The sequence below is a fragment of the Primulina huaijiensis genome, chromosome 8 (assembly GCF_012295235.1).
Source record: "Primulina huaijiensis isolate GDHJ02 chromosome 8, ASM1229523v2, whole genome shotgun sequence".
Lineage (NCBI taxonomy): Eukaryota > Viridiplantae > Streptophyta > Magnoliopsida > Lamiales > Gesneriaceae > Primulina > Primulina huaijiensis.
Window position 1 is genome coordinate 2,940,833 of NC_133313.1, and position 26,024 is coordinate 2,966,856.

General features: G+C 34.3%; 2 protein-coding genes and 2 pseudogenes across 2 annotated transcripts; 1 reads left to right on the forward strand and 3 right to left on the reverse strand.

Annotated features, from left to right (window-relative positions):
* Positions 1–331: 331 nt before the first annotated feature.
* Positions 332–2,510, reverse strand: LOC140983407 (protein-tyrosine-phosphatase MKP1-like). Its single transcript, XM_073450455.1, is given in 3 exon segments — positions 332–488; positions 490–1,872; positions 2,381–2,510. Coding segments are annotated over 2 exon segments (1,440 nt in total). The 5' UTR covers positions 1,852–1,872; positions 2,381–2,510; the 3' UTR covers positions 332–410.
* A 3,463-nt stretch (positions 2,511–5,973) lies between these two features.
* LOC140983084 (uncharacterized protein At3g49055-like) lies at positions 5,974–10,158 on the reverse strand (annotated as a pseudogene).
* Positions 10,159–11,290: 1,132 nt separating this feature from the next.
* On the forward strand, positions 11,291–14,790 carry LOC140983392 (glycosyl hydrolase 5 family protein-like; annotated as a pseudogene).
* Positions 14,791–18,719: 3,929 nt separating this feature from the next.
* Positions 18,720–22,913, reverse strand: LOC140982944 (glutamate--glyoxylate aminotransferase 2-like). Its single transcript, XM_073449736.1, has 14 exons — positions 22,690–22,913; positions 21,771–21,952; positions 21,505–21,570; positions 21,306–21,423; positions 21,018–21,099; positions 20,838–20,925; positions 20,609–20,767; positions 20,341–20,514; positions 20,113–20,244; positions 19,908–19,973; positions 19,516–19,580; positions 19,352–19,443; positions 19,097–19,253; positions 18,720–18,999 (listed from the first exon to the last, which is right to left on the reverse strand). The coding sequence occupies exons 2-14, from the start codon at positions 21,885–21,887 to the stop codon at positions 18,870–18,872; spliced, it is 1,446 nt and encodes a 481-aa protein (XP_073305837.1). The 5' UTR covers positions 21,888–21,952; positions 22,690–22,913; the 3' UTR covers positions 18,720–18,869.
* Between the last annotated feature and the right edge of the window lie 3,111 nt (positions 22,914–26,024).

Consider the following 26,024-nt stretch of genomic DNA (forward strand, 5'->3'; position numbering starts at 1 on the left):
GTTTGCGAGCATTCATATTTTATTAATACATATATATCGAACTACCTTTCAAGTATTTATTTTCGAGTAATAGTTTGAATAGCTCGTGAACATCTTCGAATCTTTCAAACCAAACTAAAACCCGAATCTTAATTCAAATAGAACTTGAACAAAAAAATTTAAATTTTCTAGCTACAAATCAAACTTGCACTCGAAATATATTTATTTTGAACCTAAAATTTTTATCATATTCAGCTTAATTAAGTTCGTTTGCCTTGGTATGGTAAAAAAGTAAATTATAGAAGGGAAAAGAAGGTATCATTTACGCTTTAGATGCAATAAGAAACGATCTTTTGAACCAAGAAAAAAAAGGAAAACATTTAGGCAGAGTTTCTGGATCATTCTCAAACACAATGGAAGACGCCTTGTGGCTAAGTAATTGTTTCATCAAACTTTTTACAGCTATCAATGGAATCCGGTGCATTACATGTTTTTAAGGAACCAGGGGTTCAATTTTGAAGACGTGAGAAATTCCTTATATATATTGCTGGCAGACTTTCTCCTCAATCTGTTCCAATCATTCTCTTTTGCCGGTAGACATGTCTCTGACCCTGCTTCTGATACTGCAAAAGGTGGTACAACCCCGCCACCAAGTGCTCGGTAAAAAATTTGGAAGTCCAAATCGTACTGAGAATGATTCCTTTGACTGAGACGGAGAGGAGCAGTTACCGGCACCGTGTCAGACTCAACTAACCTGTTTTGTTCCTCAGACTTTACAAAGCGATCGTCTGTTAAACACTTTCCGTAGTTGAATGCATCCCAAAAGTCACAAGACTCTTCACCTTCTTTGACATTTATAACCGGACCTTCGGCCATTTCATAACGGATAAACTGAGCTGTTGCTGTCATCGCGTTATCTGACATCATTTGGGAGCAATGCTTCCCGCTCCAGATATATAAAGCAGAAGGAATGAGAATAATGAATGCCCCCCGAGAATCAAGAGACCATTCACCCGGGTCACACAACATTTTCGGTACAAGGTGAAGAGGGTCATATGACGAGTGAGGCGCCATTCGGTACATCCTAAGCAGAGACATAGGACTCGCAGGAAGGGCGTGCACGCGTTTCTGGCACTGCAGAAGTTGGCATGCAAATCCCACGTTTGGATCTGTAACTTCTCTGGCTGCTTTGACAAGCTGGTATGCATCATCAAAGCTCCGGCCCTCTTTCCACATAAGATATGCAATAACCAATGAGGTCGATCGAGAAACTCCCTGACAACAGTGGACGAGGACATGCTTCCCTTGTTCTAGAACATCTTCAAAATAATCAAACACATCATAGAGAATACTCGTAATATCTTCAGAAGGGCAGTCCTGCAGCCAAAGGGTCTTATACACTAGTTCACTCCTAAAATATTCCGGACAAACAAAACCCACACAGTTCAGCACATGGGTGATCCCATTCTGGCGGAGAATTTCACGATCCTTTGCAACTGCTTCACTTCCCAAATATACATGATCTAAAACCCTTGAGCATTCCTTGTCAAAAAAGGCAAGCTTCTCTCTTTGAAAATCAAATTCTCGAGGCGGTTTTTCTGAAGTTGAATTTCCACGGGGTGTCATTGATCGAGGAGTTGGAGGTGGCTTTGGCCATATGCCAAGATCATCTAACCCAGCTTTGGGCCAATTCTCAATACTCGGTCTGATGATAGAAAGAGGTTGAAGTGGCGGCAAACACGCCCGTGCTTTGCTGTTCCATAGTCGCTTAGAATGCGACTGTATTGGCTGGCTTTCAGTCCATGAAACTGACCTTGAGAATGACTTCCAACTTCCGACCGATGCTGGATCCTTCTCTTCTTCACTTGACATTTCAAAATTTATTCGAACACACTGCAAAACAAATTAAACACATCACCATATAGCTCTATGAAATCCATTATCCTCAATTTCAGGACCCAAGATTGAAGAGAAAAGAAGCCAGCCGAACCATCAAATTGAAGTCTACATACACAAAAGGATAAATCTCAAGATCATCCATTGCCAATTTTTGAAGGAAAGCCTCCATATACAATCAATCCGAAAACATGTATTGAATAACGTACCATTTTCAACTAATCTTTCTCACACTAAACCCGTCACCAAAATTCTTCACTTCCATGACATTGAGAAACACACGAAATCGAACACAAATACGATTCAGTAAAAACCCACAACCCAACGGCATCAAAAGCTCAAACTTTCCTTTCAACATAAAGACCAATTTGTTTCCACAAAAGCACGCATAAATCCAATTAAACACTACATTCATGAACACAAAAATAACCCAACGAAAATAATAAATTGGCAAAAAAAAGTTCCCAAGAAAACCAGAGTGAAGTAACCAAGAGAAAACACGTACGTGAACTCTATAGCCTTCCAAATCGCGAACATGAATTTGAAAATATATGGAGAAAGGTGGGCGGGGGGACGAACACGAAGGATCCTTCCAACATAAATTGTGTGCACAGAGAGAGACCAAAGGTTGCCAATTTATAGATTTGGAAAAGAAGAAGTCAAACTTACCACGTCATCATGTTGACCTCATTAAATATTTAAGCGGGCTTTTTGCATTTCCTTCTTACTTTGATTTTTAATTTCCTTTTAATTGTGATTATATTATACTTTCGCATGTCAATTTCTTAATATCCCATATTTACTCTATTTTATACCTCACTTTAATTGAATATAAACTAAATGTAATTAGGATTTCCATTATATTTTAATTGTAAATAATGACAGATCAAATCTTAAATCCATATATTACTTATTTACTCATTAGTTACAAAAGTAGAATGAATTTCAAATAAAATCGTTATCGAATGAATTTGAAATTCTTCAAAATTAACATGAAATACTATTTAAACATGTAAGAATGAATTCGAACTTTGAATTTCATAGTCTTGATTCTCTGAAACAACAAAAATATATTTTGAATATATTTGAAATTTATCAATCCAAATGCAACATTAAATATCGACTTCGTTTTTTCAAGTGTAATGAGAGAAAATATATTGATGATCATATCATAACTGATAATATCTAGTTGAAAGATGTATACGCATGCATGTTACAAGGATATGAAATAATACATTAAATTATGGTATAAAATCCAAAATTTTAATTGTATTAAATAATATTTTGTGTGGCTTATCGAAACCAAATTACTTATTCAATAAATTCTTCGCTAATTAGTCAAATTTTAGAGCACTTGATTAGCTTATTCGTTTGCTGATTATATTAAATAAATCAATTGAACAATTCCACAATGAAAATCACGACAGCAGATTTAATGGGGTATTACTAATAATCACTGCCGATTGCCGAATCAGACCGTACGTGCATTTGAATTCCATACTCTAGATATCGCATTACCATGCCTACAAAGAAAGGCTCAAATTGGTGGGAGTGTATCCGAGTTGGTAGAGCGGGTGAATACTTTGTCAATAGTCAGGAACACTTTTTTGGGTCAGCTTGTCGTACATGATTAATTTGTTCAATGCAATTTATCTGACTAGTATGACTTGCATACTACTGCGTTAACACGAATCTTTACTCAGTATCCATCGAAATGTATTTATAGTTATGGATTATATCTTCATGAAAAAAGATAGGCTCAAATTTTATTAAGGAGGAGTATGATTTTAAAAACTAATTAATGTAATTAGAGCAAGATATATAAGTGTTTTTTGAAAAATGAACAATAACATGGAAAAAAATAATCATTTATCGGTGAATTTCATAGAAGTGATTATATCGCTCGATCTTATGTGGTCCAATCCCGAGGGTAGTCTCATTAATTAAAAATAGAAAGAAGATAACCTATAAATCAGAAAACATTATAAAATTTTGAAGTCAAATTCAAACTGTTGATTAAGTTGTCTTATTACTTCTTACAAGCTATGAAATGGCCAAATTAAGGTGGCATGCACTTTCATAGGACTTGATCCAATTTTATCAATATGAAGCCATTTCAACCACAGATAAGTACAGATCAGAGAGGCCGCAGTCACGAAGAAGAGTTCAGAAATTGATAGTTTTATCTTCTTTTTTTTTTTTAAAAAAAAATACCATTTACGGAGAGTTTGGCACATCCTTACCTGTTTATCAGGAAAAAAAACCTACATGAGAAGAAGACTAAATCAAGATCTCTCAAGTAAAAAATTCAAATAAATACAAATTTACTGTCTAGCTCTAACATGAAGATATCTCAATTTATCAACACGACACATTCCTTGTTAGGATATCAAGGAAATAAACGAGGTAACATCGCAGCGGAACATCATAAGTAATATCAACAATGAATAAGATGAACACCAATATCTATAGTGGTTAAAAAATCAAGCTAACATTCCTCTAATAATAACTATCTCAATATAAAAGATTCAAAATTTTAAAATAATCATATAATATAATTCTTATTTTTAATATAAAATGACTTTAGTTATTGTCATGCATGGATCTATTCAATATCCTGTCTGCTATCTTCATGACCAAGCAGTTTTTATTTCTTTTTCTCTTTAAAGAAATAAACATAATTTTAAAATATTAAGTGCCAGGGAAGTCAAAAAAAACAATTTGATGAGCTATAACTGAATTTTTATTACTCAATTTACAACCATGAAACTCAATAATACAATGTAATAATTTTTTTAAAAAAAAACCATAGAATCCCAATTGGAAAGTTGTCTAAGATTCAAACTAATCTTTTGTTTGCACAAAAACTAAGCTGGAGTGTTCTTTTGGTTATTGTTTAAGTCAAGAAAGGATGGCAAGAAGTAAGCAAAAATCTTGTATTTAATTTCATGTCCCTTCAATTCTTGTAAAAGTTGACCACTGTTCTTTTTGAATAATGGTTAGATAGAACTTTTCATAGTACACTGCGAATTCTAGACAAAATCAAGCTTATGTCATCAATATATTGACTTCGATATTCATCGTGTATTTTTCATGATACATTTATAGTCCTTTTGAGACTATATTCTTATTATGAATTAATTGATACTGTAGATTTCTGAGCAAACAGATACTAATGAATTGTTTTTAGGGAGAAAATGTAATTTATGTTCAGTATATTTGTCAAATTTTAGTTTTAGTCAATTATAATTATTATTTTTGAAATTTTAGTCGTTTTTGAATGCAACGTCAATATATCATCAATGTGTGCAGATCACACCATCACTCATGTAAACAAAAACCTAAAAAATTGTCAAAAGTGAAAAATATATGACTAATATTAGTAGTGATTGGTGGTTTTTTTTAAAAAAAAATAAAATAAAATTGGACTATTAAATAACAAAAATTTTAAAAAAAAATATAGAATCATGCGATTGGTGGTTTTTATTATTATAGTTTATTTGTGATGTCCGACAAACTCCAAATTAGGTAAATGACACAAAGATATCATTTATTATGTGTGTGTTTTGTGATTTTTACTATTTTTATTGTTATTATTATTATTATTATTCATTTTACCCTTTTTCTGATTTAATTATTTTAAAATTAATTATTTTTGGTTATTTTGTATGAGCATGGTATAAAGTACTACTATTATCATCATCTTTATCATTATTATTTAATATAAATAAATAAAAACAAATGATTTATTTGTTCAAAGTTAAAATTTATGATAAAAAGTAAAATCTCAAGCTCACAAAATATATTAAACTACACACTTTATAAAATTTTGTCTACTCAATTATGTTTTTCTTCACAAATTGAGATACTTATTTATAGAATTTTTTTTGAAAATAATTCGAAAATAAATACATATATCACTCACCAATTTTCAATATTTACAACTCTTATTTTCAACATTATTATAATATTACACATAATGCATAAATTATTATTATTTTTAAGATAGCACGACTTTGATGAAATTTGAATCAATTCAACTCCATCTTTAAATGCTCACTCGCAAAATATGAGGAGAAAGAAAAAAACACAAGGATAAAGGGAAAAAAGAGAATCAAAGAAATGGTTCAGAGAGTTCCATTTCATTCGCAGATTCTTGATGTGTTTCAGAGTGATGTGAGCCTACAATATTTAAACCAAGCCATTGCCATGGCCAGCAGATGTATCGAGGTCTGCTTACGCCGGTTATTGAGTTACCCTGTGTATCAAGTTCATCCAATTGTCGTGTGAGCTCTTCCACTCGATCCCTCAGCCTGGCTGTCCGCATATCTGCCAACTTCAATGACTTCTCGGCTGCATCTCTTGCTACCATGGCAGCTTCTGCGGTTTCTTCTTTGAATTTGAGTTTCTTCTCTGACTCGGTTACGGCTTGCCTTGCCTCCTCTAGTTCTTGACGCACTGCCGCCAACTGCAGAACCATGAAACACTAGTTTGAGTTGACTCAACAACACAAGAATGGATACAAATGTATATTTATTATTTTCGCAAGATCCCGTGTAATTAAAATCGTAATCGAGGAATTCTAATCCCTTAGACTGAACAACACCATAATTGAGACATTATCGTCATTGTGGAGTAGCTACAAAAGACAAAATGAGCAAAACGATCAAACACGTGACAATGACTTTGCTGCCTACTGACGAGCAGATATCTGCCATTCTACAAAAATTTATAGTAGTCAGCAATAATACAATTCAAATACTTCATATCTTACAAGACTAAGCGCCAAATTTTATTGCGCTACATATATAACTACACCAGTCAATTGCTGCTCCTCTACAATTTCTGTCTGTCCTGCTCGAAGTATCTTAAAAAATTGACAGACATGGCCAAACGTCTAAAAAAAATAAAGATGAAAGATGAAGTAGGGAGATACAGGACAACTTCCAATTCAGATTGTAAAAAATAATTTTGCTTCTCAGAATTCAAGAAGAAAATTTTGGCAAATATTAGAGATCAGTACAATTCTTTTCACATGTCAAATTTTCTTTTACATGTTCAAACGCGGTAAGCTAAAATGATTTAAAATTAACACAGATTAACTCGTTCTAGCTCATCAATCATCCTCTAGGATACCTGGGCGACATACTCCTGTTCCACTGCTTGACCAGCAGCAGCTTCTTGCTGTGCTGCCACCTTCCACCGCATGATTTCTCCTTCTGCAGATGCAATATCCATCATAAGCCCTTCAACCTAGGCATTACAAGCAGCAGAACGAGTATCAAATCTATATATTTTCAGAGTATCTTTAAAAATTAAATAGGATGTAAAAACTCTGATTCTAGAGGCTGATGTCATCAAGGATATAGAACCCGTGACCTACATTTTCATTTGCCACTCGTTCCTTCTCTTCGAGTTCTTCAACACGATGTCTGCACTGGTTGAGTTCCTTGGCTTGAGCATCTACACGCTCCTTGTATAAACTTGACTCTTTCCTTAATCCAGAAAATTTGAATGCACACGATACTAACAGTCAGGAAAGGTTTGTTTAATACCATCGCAATATCAAAGTCAAATCTAGTGATATAATGCATTGACCATTTTAACAAAAAAATTGTAACTTAGTTTGTATGTTCTCGCAACACAAACTTTACACAATTGTGCACACTAAGTTCAGTTATTTTTAGTCAGCTTATCTTTAATGCACAACCAGAAAGTCAGAGCTTTGGAGTTCCTAAGATCAATGAACACCATATGTCGCGGTGGAGGGCGGTCAGTGACTGCCTAACACCTGGGCCGCCTAAGCGGTTGATTTTTTTTATAAATATTTTTATACATAATTATATATTACCATACATTCATATTATTGCAAGTTGACTGTGAAATAATCACCAAACATTCATATGATATTACCAACACAGGTAGTGTTCACTGCGGAGGTGGGGTGTTCACAGGGCGGCGGTGGACGGTTCGAGGCAGGGGGTGGGGTGGGGGTGACTGGGCTGGTAGGGCTATTATGATTTGGAAGATATAGTGTATAAGTGTATTAATAATTAATGTTTTTTTAAAATTTGTTGACTTTGACCGCCTCGCCCGTCCTTGGTCATCTTCTACCGCCTAAACAAAGGCAGTGCGGTCGACGGACGCCTCCTCACCTGCCATTTAGAGCACTGCTTGCGAGCTACTCGAATAAAATGACTGCATTAAATTTTTCGAGCTTTTCGAGTTCAAGCTCAAGTAACTCGATATATACAAGAGGAGCTCGAGCACGAGCACGAAGTAGGGGAAATTAAAATCGAGTCGAGCGAGGCTCGGGTCACTGTGAACCACTAGCATATTGTGTCAATATTCACATGCAGGAAAAAAAAGATGGCATTGACACTAAATTTTGGTACAAAGGTACCTCAGTTCCTCCACAGAATGCTTTAGCTCGATAATCTCAAGCTGTGACTGCTTAATGATATTCTCCAGAGCACTAGCCTGGTCGTAGAATAATGATTAACAACTGGAAAAGAAAATCAAGAAGAAAACAAAATCATGCTAAAAAATATGAGTACCAGAGCATATACTTCATCCTCCTCTGACTCGCCAGTACCCAATTTTCCTTTAGAAGGCTGAAATTTGCTGAACTTATAATCTATACCGGCCTCTTTTAAACCATTTTCTGCAACTTTAAACAGTTTGTTTGTTTCAGATGACAAGTCAACTGAACTTCGCTTCGACAATGTACTTCTAAGTAAAAACCCAATTTGTTCTTTCTCATTCACTAATTGTGTAATAGTCTCACTCAGATTTTTCATTTCACGAGTCTTATCCTCTATTGAATCCCTAGTTTTCTCAACAACAATTTTACTCAATTCATATATGGACTTCATTCCGGCTAAAGACGATCTAATATTTTCCTCATTTGACTCTTGAGCAAGGAATAGGGACTCAGACAATTCTAATGATTTTTCAGCATCAACAATTTTCATAGCTTTATACATTTCTCCATGGATACCAGACACAAAATTCAACTGATCAATCAAAAACGGTCTTTGTGTCTCCATTTTCGATTCATACTCACTCACCAATAATTTCAATCTTGACAGCTCACTCTCTATTGTGTCCTGCTTTTCAAAAATTCTCTTTCCAATTCAGCCATTTTCCCATTTTTCTCATCCATGGATTGTTTCAAATTCTCAATTTCCTCACTTTTCTTTGCCACTTCCTCTCTCAACCCACCAATTGTTGCCTCAAGCTGTGAAACTTCGATGGCGATCTCATAATTCCTATGGTCGACCAATTCACGAGCCTCATTTCTTGCTTTGAAACTTGATTCAATCTGTTTTACAAGTTCCTCCACGATATCATTTGTCCTCTTAATTACACTATATGCCACAGCTGGCAATCCAGAATACTTATTAGACTTTGGCAACCCATTCCCTCCAAAATGTTTATAACTACTCACTTTCCTTGATATCTTCTCGGTCCCACTAACAAGCATAGACGATCCCGTTTCCATTTCTATCCTTGTCGCCTCCCTCGCCTTCTCTACCTCCTCAAGCTGCTTCAAAACCTCGTCTTTTTGTGTCAATGCCTCTTCTTTCAACTTAATTTCTTCTTTCAACTCCTGACTAACACTATCCAATTTCCTCAAAGCTTCCTCCTTCCCATTCACTGCCTCATCACGCTGCCGTGAGAACTCATCTCGTTTCTTGAGGGCCTCGTGGCACAACACCTTAAGCCGATTAAACGAAACTTGGATATCATTTTTCGAATTCTCAGCCGCCTCACGAGCTATTCTCTCACGATCAAGTTCTGCAAGGATTTCCCTAAACTTCTCCACAGATATACTTTCTGGTGTCTTAATATCAATATGCACCGGATCATCTGCCTCAACATCGCTCAATACGTCGTTTTCCTCGACACTCGACATCAAGCAAAACAATATATACAACAATTCACAGAAATAGCAAGCACCCACTACAAAAGATCCATCATTTAACTCCAAACACACAATCAAAACAAAAATAACAATAAAGATCGGGATATTGCAAATGCCTAGGGTAGAAAAACCCAAAAAAGAATAACCGAAGAAAATAAAAGTAATACCCACAAGAAGAAATGGAATTAATTGACGCAGTATGCAACAATGATTGAAAGTTACGAAGTAAAAGCTTCAGCAGGAAATCGTACCCGCCACCCGGATAATCTATTGAGCCCAACAGAAGAGATGAGGAAAAATAAATTCCAGAAAGAAAACCAACAAGGTACCCATCAGTCTCCTTCCTTAGTTATAATTTCATTTCATCATCATTATTTTAAGTATTATTTTTGATTCTGTAACAAATAAATAATTGAAATATATAATTTAGTCGTAAAAATTCCCATTATCAAACTATATTGACTTATTCAAAAAGAATAATATAATTTGATGGAGACATATTCAGCTTTTTTTTTTTTGACGGAGGTAAATAATATGAACTGAGGTAGCTCATAGATTAAAATTTTTTTTAACTTTATAAATAAATATTACTATAATCGAAACATAATTTGAAATTTCTCAGACTAAAATATATACTATCTATACTTTTATATTATAAACTATTTTACTTTAATACTTGATCGTACCAAATTTTGTTTATCAAATTACCTCTCGCCATAATAATATTATTAAAAAAACAAAATATAACAAGATTGAAATTCAAACATTGATTGGAGATTAAAAAAAAAATTTATTTTGATATCATTATATTTCACACATAAATTGAATATAAAAATTGTATTTTAATTACATGCTGGCATGCGGTACAGTTACGACAAAGATTCAACAAAATATGAAGAAAAATCAGTAAATATGAATATTAGTTCGGATCGAAGGTCTCAATCAGGCAAACGTAATATCCCGGCCATGTTCCAGGGATTACTCTTTTATAGTTAGATTATGAAAATTTGTTTTAAAATACATGGATAAAACATAAAATGTTATATAAATATTGGCCAAAAATAGGAATTTGAAGACAATTTTTGGGATTTCTAATATGAAATTGGCTAGTGAGACAAAATTCAAATGACGAGTTTTTTGTATGAGAATTTTTGTTTTTGGATTTTATAGAACGTTTCCGAACAAAGAAAGAAAGAAATAAATAAATAAAAAGATCTATGACTCTTATGGAACGAAGCTCGCGATAGAATGTATTACTTTATAACTTATTCATCTTTGTTTTAGTTCTTATCTTATTATAGCTGATGATCGAACAAGTTGACAACAAATAGAATAACATCATCACTTTCGAAAATGACTAATACTTAGTAGGTTTCTTGTAAGATGGTCTCACGGATCTTTACTCGTGAGACGAGTTAATATTGCTCATATTTACAATAAAAAAATAATATATTTAGCATCAAAAGTAATATTTTCTCATGGATAACTTAAATAGAAAATTCGTCTTACAAAATTTACTTATGAGACCATCTTACAAAAGTTTTTTAAATGATTCGTCTATGAACCTACACCACTCTATAAATATTAAATAACATTGTGTTTACACATTCAATGCCATCCCAAAAGTCTTGATCCAAAAGACCCAAAAACAAACATGAGGATTTCCTTCCATTTCTGCCTCTATATTTTGGTCAATCCTCCGCTTTTCTTCTTATTCGCTGGAGCTCTCGTGGCGTCACAGCCACTCTCCACCGACTCGCGGTGGGTCGTGGATGAATCCGGTCATCGTGTGAAACTCGCTTGCGTTAACTGGCCCTCACATCTGGAAGTGATGGTGGCAGAAGGGCTGAGCAAGAAACCAGTGGATGTTATTTCTAAAGAAATAGTTGACATGGGATTTAACTGTGTTAGGCTAACATGGCGGCTTTTCTTGTTTACTGATGACACATTGGCTTCTACTAGTGTGAGACAGTCTTTCAAGAATCTTGGGTTGATAGCCTCCATCTCAGGTTTTCAGAAGAATAATCCATCCATCATTGATCTTACTCTTATTCGTGCTTATCAGGTTAGTCAATTTATATATACATGATCAGCATTCAGCAAATGAAGATACAAGTTACAGACAATTATCCAGTATGGCGAAGACCTGTTTTATTTAGGATTATGATCATTGCATCGCTCGATTTCGCTGTTGCTCCACGTCTTCAAATCGTAGGCACCAATGAAGGGGGAACAGGGACAATATCAAAAACGTCAACAGAAGTGTGACCTTAGTAATTAGCCACCTGAATAATTCAAGTCGCGTAGTTATATTAATTTTATGGTTCAAATTAATCTAAGCATCTAAAAGTGTAAACATTCTTGACTGGATCAAGATGTAAATGGACGGTGACCCATAGCAATGACAAATGAGCAAATGCCGGGCAATTAGAATTCTGGTGTAGAAATATTCTTCCTCAACTAGTTGACTAGAATTACGGTGGTGTGTTTGGAAGAATATTCTTTAAAAAAAATATTTGTGATCTTCAAATCTTTTGGCTACTATTTTAAACTTATATAAGAAACCCATATCACAAAATCCTTTTTACATCCGAAATGATTTGAACGCAATTACAAGGATTTTTCCTCATCTACTCATGATTAATAGATTTCTGTGTAGTGTTAATATATTTAAATCACCTGACGCTAAAATTGGAAGATTTTCAGGCAGTGGTGGCTAGTCTTGCCAAGAACAATGTGATGATCGTGTTGGACAACCACACGAGCAAGCCCGGATGGTGTTGCAGCAAACTCGATGGCAATGGGTTCTTCGGAGACAAGTATTTTGACCCGGATCTGTGGCTCAAGGGCCTAACCAAAGTTGCCACCATTTTTAATGGCACCAAGAATGTAGTTGCAATGAGCTTGAAGAATGAACTCAGAGGCCCTAAACAGAATGTCAACGATTGGTACAGGTGTGTATACTTGTTATATACAACTACAGTCTACAAGTTTGAAAAATATAGAACTGGGTGAATTTAATAAATAGTAATGTCCCCAACTACATAAATGTTACAATAGAATATGCTCGATTCAAACAACACAATGTGTTAGAATATGGTTCACCTGACATTCCTCATCACGCAAGTGAAAGAAAAAGTTCAAAAACTTTGCACACTTTAGGCTAAGGAACTCAGTTGCTATCCCGACAATGGATTGAAAACAAAACCGTCATCGAAAATTGTAAGCAAAACAACTTTGCAGACTCTTTACTTATCTTTGATGATAAAACCTCTGTTAATGCCATTATAATCGAATAGGTACATGCAGAAAGGAGCAGAAGCAGTGCACGCAGCAAACCCAAATGTTCTCATCATTTTATCAGGGCTGAAATTTGACAGAGATCTCACTTTTCTCTATAAAAAACCAGTGGGCCTAAATTTCGCAAACAAGACCATATTCGAGCTTCATTGGTATGGTTTCTCAAACGGCGCCGCATGGCAAACAGTAAACCCTAACCAATTATGTGGTCGAATAGTAAATGACATCAGGAGAAAGGCATGCTTCTTGATAGACCAAGGATATCCGTTGTTTTTGAGTGAGTTTGGGGTGGACATGAAGGGAATTAATGCCAATGACATCAGGTACTTGAATTGCTTTTTGGGGTGGGCAGCTGAATTAGATTTGGATTGGGCATTGTGGGCACTTACTGGGAGCTATTATCTACGAGATGGAGTCGTTGGATTTGATGCAACATATGGAATATATAATCGGGATTGGAATGAAGTAAGAAACACAAGTTTGCTTCAAAAGATATCTGTTCTTCAGTATCCTTTTACAGGTAATTCAGAAGTTCTCGAGATGGATACAGCAAGTTTCTTTACTTCTTAGTTTAAGAAGTCAAGGATTGCGGATGTATTAACATATGGTTGTCGCCCAAGGTATCAACAAATGTAACCGGTTGTTGAGCTTTTCGAATTGGCTCAAACAATAAGTCGATTCCAAATCAAAATTATCAAACTTTGACTGAGCTCTAGAATGTTCGAATATTTTTTAGACCAATCCATCTAATAGCTCGAAGGGATATATTGCTCAACAGTTTTACAAATATAATCAAAATTAAACAGAGTTTATGAACTCGAGCTGTAGTTCGAGCCTTTGTTTGATAGATCTCAAGATGTATTTCAAACCAAACAAATTGTGATCGAAATCAAACAATTATCTGAGCCATCTTCGAGCCAGTAACAGAATTTTGAGCTTGGGTTCAAATGTTCGGCTCTTTAGTTTCCTTTGCACCCAAGGCATGTCTTTAATGCAGTGAAGTGACAGTGATACTGACTCTTTGAGCATCTATAACTTGTCATTCTCGAGTACTATGTAGTTGCTACATGGATCAATAACCTGAGTATTCGTGTCAAATTCTAATGAAAAGTTTTTGGTGAAAAAATGCAGGGCCAGGGTTTACCGAAGCAAGTGAGCACAAAATACTCTTTCATCCTATGACAGGCCTGTGCGTCAAGAAGATGTCGTTGCTAGAACCACTGGTGTTAGGTCCATGTTCCAAGGCCGAAGCATGGAGTTATACGAGTCACAAAACCTAAATAATAATGGGTAAATATATGTGTCTACAAGCAGATGATATGCAGCAGCCTGCAAAGCTCGGTTTTATTTGCAGCGACGCCAGTTCGAAATGGAAAGCTATTTCATACTCTAAGATGCATCTATCTTCAAAACTTGGAAATGGCAGCACTGTTTGCTTGGACATAGATTCAGATAACGCAGTTGTCACTAATAGTTGCAAATGCTTGAACAAGAAAGACCATGAATGTGACCCAGGAAGTCAGTGGTTCAAAATTATCGACAGCACTAGACGTACTACTAATAGGAACTTCTTCCATGCGATGAGCTTAATGGTGAGAATTATAGTCAAGAATTTCTTGAGTAGTATTATCCAGCTGTGGCCTATTTCAACACGACAATGGTTTGCATCGGCAGATTCAATTCAGTAGTTTATATTCACTGTGTTGTTGTATAAAGTTTGAAAATCAAGATACTTGTCACAAGATAACAGATAACTGAAACAGAACCACAGATTTCTACAGACCAACTTGAACTCTTAATGTACAGATTTATGTCTTTGCATTTTTGCCCCATTATTAACAACAATATCTATGATGACCCATTTTGAGTCTTATTCAAGGATAACTCGAATGGGATGAACTATAAGCTATAACTATTCACCGGAATTCGTCACGCACAGATACACACACACATATATATATATATGCCATTTTTTTGTTATTATTTAAAATATGAACTAAAAATTACAGAGTAAGTCTCTTGGGAGACGGTCTCACAGATCTATATCCGTGAGACGATTTGACCCAATCTATATTTACAAAGAAATGTAATACTTTTGACACAAAAAATAATATTTTTTAAGAACCAGGTCGTGTAAATGATCTGTCTCACAAAATTGATCAGTGAGACGTTCTCATAAGAGTTTTTATAAAAAATACAAGATACTGAACATAATGGTTTGTGTGAACTTAAATTATGAGAGTGGTTTCTAATTCAAGTAGCCTAAGTTGAAAGTTGTTATTCCTAAAAATGTGAACTCCCATTATGCCAATCTATTAGAAAATGCAAATTAGATAACATAATTATTTAACCTACAGCTCAAGAAGACCTGAGAAAGATCATAGTTACCAGAAGCGCGAGCGAGGCAGGATGATATCTCAGTCCGTGCACGAAAGGCACCCACCCCAAAGGCATGTGTATCCTACATCCAGTCTAGGAATAAAAGCATGGAGAAGGATTTCATGTTCTTGTTTCAATACGAACTCCTTTCTGGTTGTCTCATGTTCTTCCTCCGCATTGCTTCATTCGGTGTTTTCAACTCACAAATTTGCAATAACTCGAGTTTTAGTGCCCACATTGTCTGATACCAGGCGTTGATCTAGCGAGGTGCTGCAAAAACGATTGAACTTTTATGTATAACTTTCTTATATGTTCAGCCCCCAAATTTATTCTTCTCTACCACCTCCCATGTTGATGGAACACACAAGGAAAACCCTAAATCCTCCTCATTTAGCCCCAAAATTTGAACTTCAACCCAATTCAAGACTCAAACTTGAAACAAGCAACATAAAATCATAGAAGGAACTGAACCCTCCAAAATGTCAAATCCAGCTTACGTGCCCATTACGCAGAAATTAGTTTTTCACCCAAAAATTCGATCTTTTATTGAATATACTCTACAATACAATATACCAGGTACTATCCATTTCACTCAATCATGGGACAGAAACTCAAATTTGATGCAAACATCAACCTCAAATCGATGAAAGAGTTTTAACAGGATCTAAACCTGTAAAGCAGCTGACACTTGGCCCATGAAATTACAAATTTAGAGTGGCTTCTTACCAAAGGATCCTTGAGGGGCGTGATCATTTCGGATGCAGCGAAACAATTTCTACTAACACGAATGCAAAATCCATCAGCAAGAAGATTTTCATTTTTTTTTACAGGTTTTAAAAAAGATAATTTAACCTTTTTGAAAAAGTAATATAAATCAATTGAAATATCTTTAATAATTAAAAATCCCTTATAATTTTGTTTTGTGAATTCTTTCTACTATTTTCATAGAAGAGAAAACCACCAAATGAATTTTAAGTTTTCCCGAAACAACTTCTACATTTTAAAACAAAATTATTGACTAAAACGTTTCTAAAATAATTATAATTATATAATATAAATTACAAAAATTTAAAGCTTGATCTTTCAAGTTTAAACAAAATGCATTAGAATTTAAGAAGATAATTTTAAATGATTATTCACAATTTACTTTAAAATATATTATTTATTTGATTAATTATACACAAAACGATGTTCAAAAACTCGTATGAGACCGTATTATTTATTATTTTTGTAAGATATATATTTCACCTGACTCGATCCATGAAAAATATTATTTTTATGAAACATATTATTTTTTACTTTAAATATAGACCAGAACGATTCGTCTCATAAATATAGATGTGTGAGATCATCTCACGGATATAACCAGTTGAACTCTAACAAATATAATGACATAAATTCCTCAAAAAAAAATCTAATGATCTAAAATATAGAGAATTTGTCTTTATCTTAACTGATTACGCGGACATAATTTAGAAAAAAAAGAATTCGATATGCCTAGAAAAGCAGAACAAAATTTTATCTGTATTAATTTATCTCATCGACGTTGCCATTTAAATGGAAACATGATCAGAAAAATTCCCAAACGAATCAAATCAAATCTAATTACCAATACTTTTGCATCAATGTACGTACGTACCCCGCCATGCAGATCAACCAAGCGCCGCATACAAGAATTCAACAAAAGATAATCATTAATACAAGATTTATCAAAAAATTAATTAAATTTAATACTATTGTAAAAGCCCCTTAACTTTTTATTTATGAAAAGAAAAACGGATTATCTATGAACTTCGTGCTATAGAATTCAAACACAAACAAAGAAGAAAAACTTTCTGATGACATTAAATCATGTGTAATAGCAGAATAGTAAATTCTTGTGAATTATTCCGGTGACTTATGTTGATGGAGATCTCAAATTTGAGACGAGATGTGATTCAAGATTTAGGCGTAATTAATATAATCATCATAAGATTAAACTGTACGTATAATATAGATGTATAAGAAGATAAATACGTATAAAGCAGAGAGTTAGCTAGCCATAATTCTTCTGAAACAGGCGTTTGGAAAATCTTTGGTCTCTCCCATGTCGATAGAGATTTGGAGAAGGTGGTTTTCGTTTCCTCGGGGCCGGCGGGCATCGCAGTATTCTCGGGATTTTCGAACTTGGAGAAGTTGGAGTCTTGGAACCATCTCCTTCTTCTCCACGATCTTCATCTTTTTTCTCGGACGCTGTTTCCGCCATTGTCATCGGCTTCATGACTGGACTGCACAGAGATATCACAGCATTAATCCCACGTATTTCAGGCTCCGCAGTATCTTCCTCGGGTTGATTGATCTTTTCCGAAATACCCATCTTAACTTAGTGTTGAGATTTTCGAAGAGTTTTGAAAATATATGCAGAAATCGGAATAAGGAAAATCTTGCATAAAATATCTTGAGAGAAAAAGGGTCGGAAAAAGTTGATTTTTTTGTTGGTTCGAAGTTGAAGTTTGAGCGACAACGTAACGTGACATAAAAAAATTTCTCAGAATTGAGCTTTGTAGTATATATAATGGAAGAGTCCTAGCCGAGTAAGGCGGGGACGGATTGGGCCGTTTCGCCTGTTGTTTCCTTCAAGCTACGAAATTCTTAAGAATTAATTGTCAAGTTAATGATGTCTTAAGTTCTTTTAATCCTTTTTTAATTGATGGATACAAGATTGTAACAATTGAATCTCGAACTCGTGATCTCATTTTAAATTTGTGATTTTGCATATAAGCTACAAATCATGACTAAATTCTTTTAATTATGTATTAGTTTACCGGACCCTTACTCAAGGTTCATATTAATTAACTATTATTGAATATTTGACAAGCCAATGTGCCCCACGCCCGTGATACCAAGAGTCAAGAAAGTTTATCAAGTCCAATGCATTCAGGAATAAACAAGCCAATTAAATACTTCTTTACTTGTAATTAATTGCTCATAAATAAAATAAATTGGAAAGTTATGACCACAAGGAGAACGCGCTTATGCCTCCAGATTGAGATGGACCAAGGAAATAATTGGGGTAAGGGCCCTGACAAATTTATATACTTCAATTATAAGGGAAAATTTGCTAGAGCAACAACAAAAGCAGGTCGATGCCGGTTAATAATGAGCTAACCTCGGGGTACTACCCGGAGGGAGCATCCAATGGTCCAATTTTTATCATGGCCAAGAAAATGTCGAAAGTATAATATTCGACAGAGCTGAGTTAGTTTACAATCTATGAAGCATAAGGGAACTGTAAGATTCATGTCTTTTTGAACAAGATGAGATAAAACACAATAGTATACGATAAACTTTTGAACATGTAGCGTGAAATTCACTACGTGAAGGCAATAAGCAAGACGTTTCAACCCTATTACATTCTGGAATAGCCTCTGTAGTCTTCATACTGCTCCATGAATTCGTCGTTGAATTTCTTGAAACTCGCCATAATTTCAGGCATATCTTCCTCAGCTGGTAAGATGGTGGTTCTCAAATGAAAAACCCTGATTAAAGATTGCTCAATTAAGCTTCGTTTCAAATGCAATTTTCATTAACTAGACAGGGAGGACACAAATATGGGTGAAGTAGGGATAAACTCACCCTTCTTTTTGCCCAAAACCTGAACCAGGGACCGTGGAAATGCCTGTGGCTTCAAGAAGTTTGAGACAGTAGAAAACATCAGGTACTTTACCAGCCTTTTTAGCAACCTCTATCGCTTTCGGGGGTAAGCGTATTTGTGGGAAAGAATACATGGCACCTGAGTTTACATTTTGACTCGAATCAATAAATTTTCTTCAGTCAAGAGAAAGGGAAACTATAGGTAATTGATTTCATCATCTCTTAAGTGCACTGTACCTTCTGTAAAATTGCAAACCACATTTCTACAGCTATTGAATCCATCTGTCATTATCCGAGCCCTCTTCCTCAATGACTCGAGGATGCCTTTGCTGAATAGAGACAAAAAACAATCATGAGAAATCCCACATTTGCATATAAGAGGATGGATACAAGAAGCATACCTCTCGCTGATAAATTTTTCGTACGAGATATCCCCGGGTTTAAGAGGATTCACCATAAGTCCCATCTGCATATTGAATAATACAACCACCAAGATTTTATCTATGTTTTTTGAAAATGTAAGCTGGAGAAATGACCTTAACAGATGCATAACCTAATATAAGTTGATAATGTGCGCTTAGATTGATGAATTTGATTTGGAGAGTGATTTGGAGAGAAGTATTTTGATTCGATGAATGAATTTCATCTTAACTTTATATAGAGTGGACTTGAAATTCACTTAAATTTTATTAACCAAATAAGTCAAGGAATTTCAAAGTCATCGTTTCAAATCTATTGATCCAATCACAACGAAAGTGTCACTAACAAACAAATACGACATCATTTGACTTACAAATATTTGTCCAGGGACGGTAGGACTGAGAGATATGGAGGAAACCTTGTATATCTCCTCTACTGTCTGAAACAACAAAAGGCACAAGCATGAGAAAGGAACTAAAAAAACTGTATGTATATACACTAATATCAACATACATATTGCTAGATTAAGGCCTTAAAACTTTGAAATGTTATGTAATATCTAATATTTCGATTTAAACCTTTGGAGATATATTGGTCATCTCGAAGTATCCACCACGTTGCCCGCATTCTCCAAAATAACCTTTCGAGACAGTGTGAAAAGAAACAAGTTCAATCTCTTTGCTCATTGGTGGTCCCATATCCATCAGAACCTTTCGAGTATTGTACGACGAGAAGCCATCAGAGCATAAAAGATCTAAGAAAATTATGCGATAGCATTTAACATCAGTTTATCAGATTATATATACCTTTCTTGCACTTATGAAAGGGCGCTCATCTTGGTACACATTTTGTTGATAAACTTCATCACCAATCAATACCAAATTGTTTTGGTAACAGAATTTCAACACTTCTCTGAGATTTGCTTCACTCAGACACTGTCCAGTCGGGTTTCCGGGGTTTATGATCACCATGGCTCTTACCTTACCACAACCAAAAAGTTAGAAGATGCAAAATAGTAAAATACATCAGATTATTTTACGTCAATGATAAGAAGAAACACAAAATAATGCTTACAGTAATTCCTTGAGACCGAGCTTTTGCGATGGACTGATTAAGGTCCATAATGTCAAGACCCCAATTTGCAGACTCTTCAAGATAATACGGAACCAGAGAACCACCCAGTAAAGATATTGTCGCCGAGTAAAGAGGATATTGTGGGACAGGGACCAAAATCTATGAAACAAAATTTTCAGCAATCTAGCATAAAATACGCATGGGCACAAGAAGATCCAAGGAAAATTACCCCATCAACAGGGCCACGAATAATGGCATTCAAAATCTGCATAACTCCTTTGCTGGCACCATCTGTCAGAAATATGAGGTCCGGATCACTGCATTAATGCAACAATTTAAATAATCATTTTGAATTCGATAAATCCAGTATAAAAAAGCCTTAACTAAAGCATCGTTCAAGTATTACAACCTTTGATATCCATCACGTCTCTCAATGAACTCTGCGACTTCTTTCCTTACTCCAGGAAGTCCACGTGAATCGCTGTAAGCACCTGAGATCAATTAAAAATATTTGATTGGTCTTAACTTAAACCATGTTCCACGTTACAACGACCCACTAAATAATGTCATGGATAATAATGAATTCAGCTATTCTTGATGCATTTCCTTTATGTTGAAAAGTCAATCTTGACAAGACAGGTGGATTCAAATGACTTTTTATATAACAGCACAAAAATTGAAAATTTCCAAATCTTACCTAGACCCCCTGGAGTCATTGAAAGATAATGCTTGGCTCTAGCAATAGCATCAGCAGGAAATAAGAGCCCCACATTTGGATCATCGAGTAGGAATGGAGCTTGGCAGAGTGCAACCACCTGCATCGTTCTTTCTTTTCAATTAACAAACCTCAGTGGCAAAAACAACAGTTACACACACAAACACACACTCTCTAAAACCTGCCGAGGAAAGGTAAGAGGTTTCTGCCCAAGAGCATGAGGATTGCCCACATTGGTGAATATGATCTGCATTAAGAATAACAGGATCATGAGACCGGGAAAAAAGCACCAGTAGATAATTCTTTTAGTTTATTTTCTGCAGAATACTATCATTTATATTCAGCCACTGACGTGCATTATATTTGAAACTATTTTCAAGAGGATAAAAAAGCCATTTTGTAACAAAATGGTACTGTAAGTCCTGAGTTATAACAAGTACAATTTACCTTCTTCCCTTCCTTCTGAAGCTCAGAAGCACGAAGATACAGCTCTCCTCGGACAGCATACTGACATTTCTTGACATTTTCATTCAAATTCTCGTAATCCATTGACTTAGACGACATGATGCAGTACGAGCTTTCTCACAACCGGGCAAATTACCAGATGTGGAGGCCTAATTGCTATGCACCTGAAAATTGTGTTCATTTATCTGGTTTGGGAATAAGTGTGAACATGCAAGACAAATGATGAGAATGGCTTAAACTCGCATTTCCAATAGGATCTTTTGCACCACCCATAAACAGAGACACACACTCTTTCATAGTATCCCATTTACGAGCAAGATTTTCAAACAAATGCATATAAAAAGTCAACAAATTGCTAAAGAATCAAGAAATCTCAAAAGGAAACGAGCTTTCTTAAACGAAAGATTAATTCAATGCAATTTAATCAAGTGCCATCCAAGAATTCCAGACGAAGTAAGATATACGGGAAAATTGATCACAAAGGAAAAAAGAAACACAAACACCACGCAAATCATTCTCCATGTAAAAGATGACATGAAATACATTTTTTTTTCATGTTAAGCTCCAATTGAATCACATTTAAACAGGGGCGGACCCAATGGGACGGTGGATTGAACCACACCAACTCAAAAGAATGAATTTAATGCATAAATCTTCTGAAACATTTAAGTTACGCCTCTATTCCGTTGAGCCACACTCCGGGGTTTCTGGGTCGGCACCCACACAAAACACACAACCGATCAAGAAAATAAGGGGAAAAAATCGATCTTTTTCGTCTCTCTCTCGAGACTGATTTCCCCCCTGAACAAAAAACACCAAAATTGACATGATTGAACACTACTAAACATCTTCTTGATGCGTTTTGTTTTCTCACTAACATGTCAACAGTTAAAGTAGCTACCTCTGAAGCTCTCCCGGGTGGACTGTCACATAAAAACCCACTAAAATAAAAATGATGTTTTATTTTTTGGTATATTTTTGGATATCTATATTTGTAAAGTGGATAGTCATGTTTATGTGGCAAAATGAGAAGACATATATTCTGGGGCAGAACCACAACCACTGAAGAGGATTGGATGGTTTTTTTTGGAATTTTGGGGAATTGTTTTGAGTTTGTGATAGAAGAAGAGTGGCTCTACTTCAATTCGAACTCAGTTCTTATTTGCGGATGCAGCTGCTCGTTAAAATTTAATTATGTATAATAATTTTGGCAAAACACAGGCAATACAAAACATGTCTAAATCGTCGGGCCGCAAGTGGACAATATTTTGGCTGATTGACAAATTACAATCCTCGTAACGGAGAATATACGACTTGGGTTGCAATTTCTCAACTATATATATATCTATACTATATATACTATATTATTAAAGAAGAGACTTTTATAGTAACTAATTTTTGGTGTAATCAATACTCTCAAATCAAAAAGAGAATTGATCTATGGTCAATTTTTGAACAAATAAATAAAAATTTTGATTTGGCAGTTCCGTCTATCACTTTATTATGTCATGGTCTGTTTTACAAATTATATATATTAATAAAGTGTTAATAAATTAATGCAAGTCGGAGAAAGCATTTGTTTTTTGGTCATGATATTGTAGGTTCAATTCTTACTTGGGTTTTTTTATTTTTTTTCTATTTATTTTTTTAGTTCATATATCAAAATTACANTAAATAACATGTAGTTTAGCGGATAAAGCATTTGTTTATTGGTTATGAGGTTGTATGTTTAATTCTTACTAGGATTTTTTTATTCTTTTTTTTCTATTTATTTTTTTAGTTCATATATCAAAATTACAGTGTAGTCACTCACTATTTCTTATACTTATATTTTGATCTTCATTTAAATATAAACCAAATAAATTATAAAAAATATCGTACAAGCACGCAACGCGTGCGTCGGTGTACTAGTATATACTAGTGTTTTTATGCATATGTTGCGTGCTTGTATAACTGATTTATTATTTGGATCACAATGACGTAAGTATATTAAATCAAATATAATTTATAGAAGATAATGTGTGAATATTTGTTGAATTTAAAGAAAATGAATATTAATTTGTAAAAGGTAATGTGCAAATATTTGAATTTTTTGATAGATGTATTTTCGTAAAAATCAAGTGATGCCACATAGCCACACCTGGATTACAATGATGCAAATATATTAAATATGTAATTTGTAGGAGACGATGAATGAATATTTGAATTTAAAGAAAGAGTATATTAATTTGTAAGAGATGATGTATGAATATTTGAATTTATTGATATGAGAACTTTGGTAAAAATCTATTGGTGTTACAAAGTCACACCAAGTTCTGTTGGCAAAAACTTGTGTGAGACGGTCTCACGGGTCGTATTTGTGAGACGGATCTTTTATTTGGATCATCCACAAAAAAGTATTACTTTTTATGCTAAGAGTATTACTTTTTGTTGTGAATATGGGTAGGTTTGACCCGTCTCACAAATTAAGATCCGTGAGACGGTCTCACATGAGACTCACTCAATTATGTTAGTATAAGGTTGTTTTTCTAAATATTTAATTCTGGTTTTTAATTGATTTTTATAATTTTTAATGATTTGGAATTAATAAAGTATTGCATATTTAAAAATGTGTAACAAAAAATTGCATTCCACCACTTTCGACTAGGTAAGATTAGGTTAAAAAATTGTTAACTCTTACTCCTAAATTACGTAAAATGGTAGAAAATTTTAAAATTGAACGTGATTCATTATGGTAGACCGAACGTTTGTCATTTTACCAAAAATTATAGCTGATGATAATTATGCAACTTAAATATTTTAGACCGCACAGCATCCCAAGTACAAAGGTTCGATCGTTCTCAGCAGGGACAACTATTGCATATCAATAATATATATACCAATAATTGCACTACTTGCAATCAATGAGAATCGAACTCATGAGACATTGGCTATGATATCAATTGTTAAGATCAAGTGTTTATCACTGTGTCAAAAACTATAGCTGATGGTAATAGTACAATTCAAATTTTTTAAACCACATAGCAGTACAAACGCAATGGTTCGAGACAAAAACTTGTGTGAGACGGTCTCATGGGTCGTATTTATGAGACGGATCTCTTATTTGGGTCATCCATGAAAAAATATTACTTTTATGCTAAGAATATTACTTTTTATTGTGAATATGGGTAGGGTTGACCCGTCTCACGGTCTCACATGAGACCCACTCATGATTCGATTGCTCTACTCAACAAAAACAATTATTACACTCAACCATTATAATTTAATTCAAATAAATAACTGAAATGTGATATCGCAATACATGATTTTTTATTATATTTATAATATAATAATATTGCTCTTAATTCTTAATTATTTGTAATAAATATTAAAAATTCAACGCAGATTTTATATATTTGTCTCCACATTGTACAATGTTTGTCTTAGGCCCATTGGTATGGATCGTATTGTGCATGTGATAGCTGTTGCTGCATGATACTATAATAATATTTAATAATCATAACATCCATCATATTTTAATTTTAGGGCAATTTTTTTAAAAAATAAATAAATAAACATTCAGTTTTAAATAAATAAATAAATCAAATCATATGATCATTCTTAAAAGAGTTATAATTTATGACGGAAATGAAGCGTTTAAATTAGCTGAAAACAATGGAGAAAAACAAAAGTTTTAAAAAAAAACTCAATATCTTGTTACTTAGCACATATATTAAGATCAAAAACGAATTTAGATAAAGTGAATAAACTCTTTTAAAATATATTTTTTTAAAAACAGATAGCAAGTGACTTTAGTCGAGGTTAAAAGCTAATGTTTATTCTTGAACAGTTAAATGCAGCAAACCACTAAAAATTGTATTTGAAGTGTGGAAAACTGGATTCAGTGAACTAAAGAACACATATGACTTAAATTTAACCAGAGTTAGAACCAACAAATATATATATAAACAACTTGAAATAAAAGATACATGATTTTTATGGAAGTTCGAAAGAAATCATTCTCGTCTCACCGTCTTCTTTTGTGAGGAAAAATTTCACTAAAATACTTTGATCAATACAACTTGTAAGGATCCATTTTAGCCAATTAACCCTAACAGTTGAAACTCTAAGTAAAACTTATTAACATTCAACTGTCTATACAAGAACACGAGGTTTAGACTGGTAAACCACAAACACTCTTTCACAAAGCTCAATAGATGCAATAGAGTGAATAAAACAAGTCCATGATCCTGAATG

Coding starts and splice junctions, on each gene's coding strand:
- LOC140982944 (XM_073449736.1), bottom strand. CDS start 21,887: ATGTCGTCTAAGTCAATGGATTACGAGAATTTGAATGAAAATGTCAAG. Junction 21,571..21,770: donor TTCAGAAGGAAGGGAAGAAG/GTAAATTGTACT, acceptor TTCTTAATGCAG/ATCATATTCACCAATGTGGG. Junction 19,444..19,515: donor GAAAAATTTATCAGCGAGAG/GTATGCTTCTTG, acceptor GTCTCTATTCAG/CAAAGGCATCCTCGAGTCAT.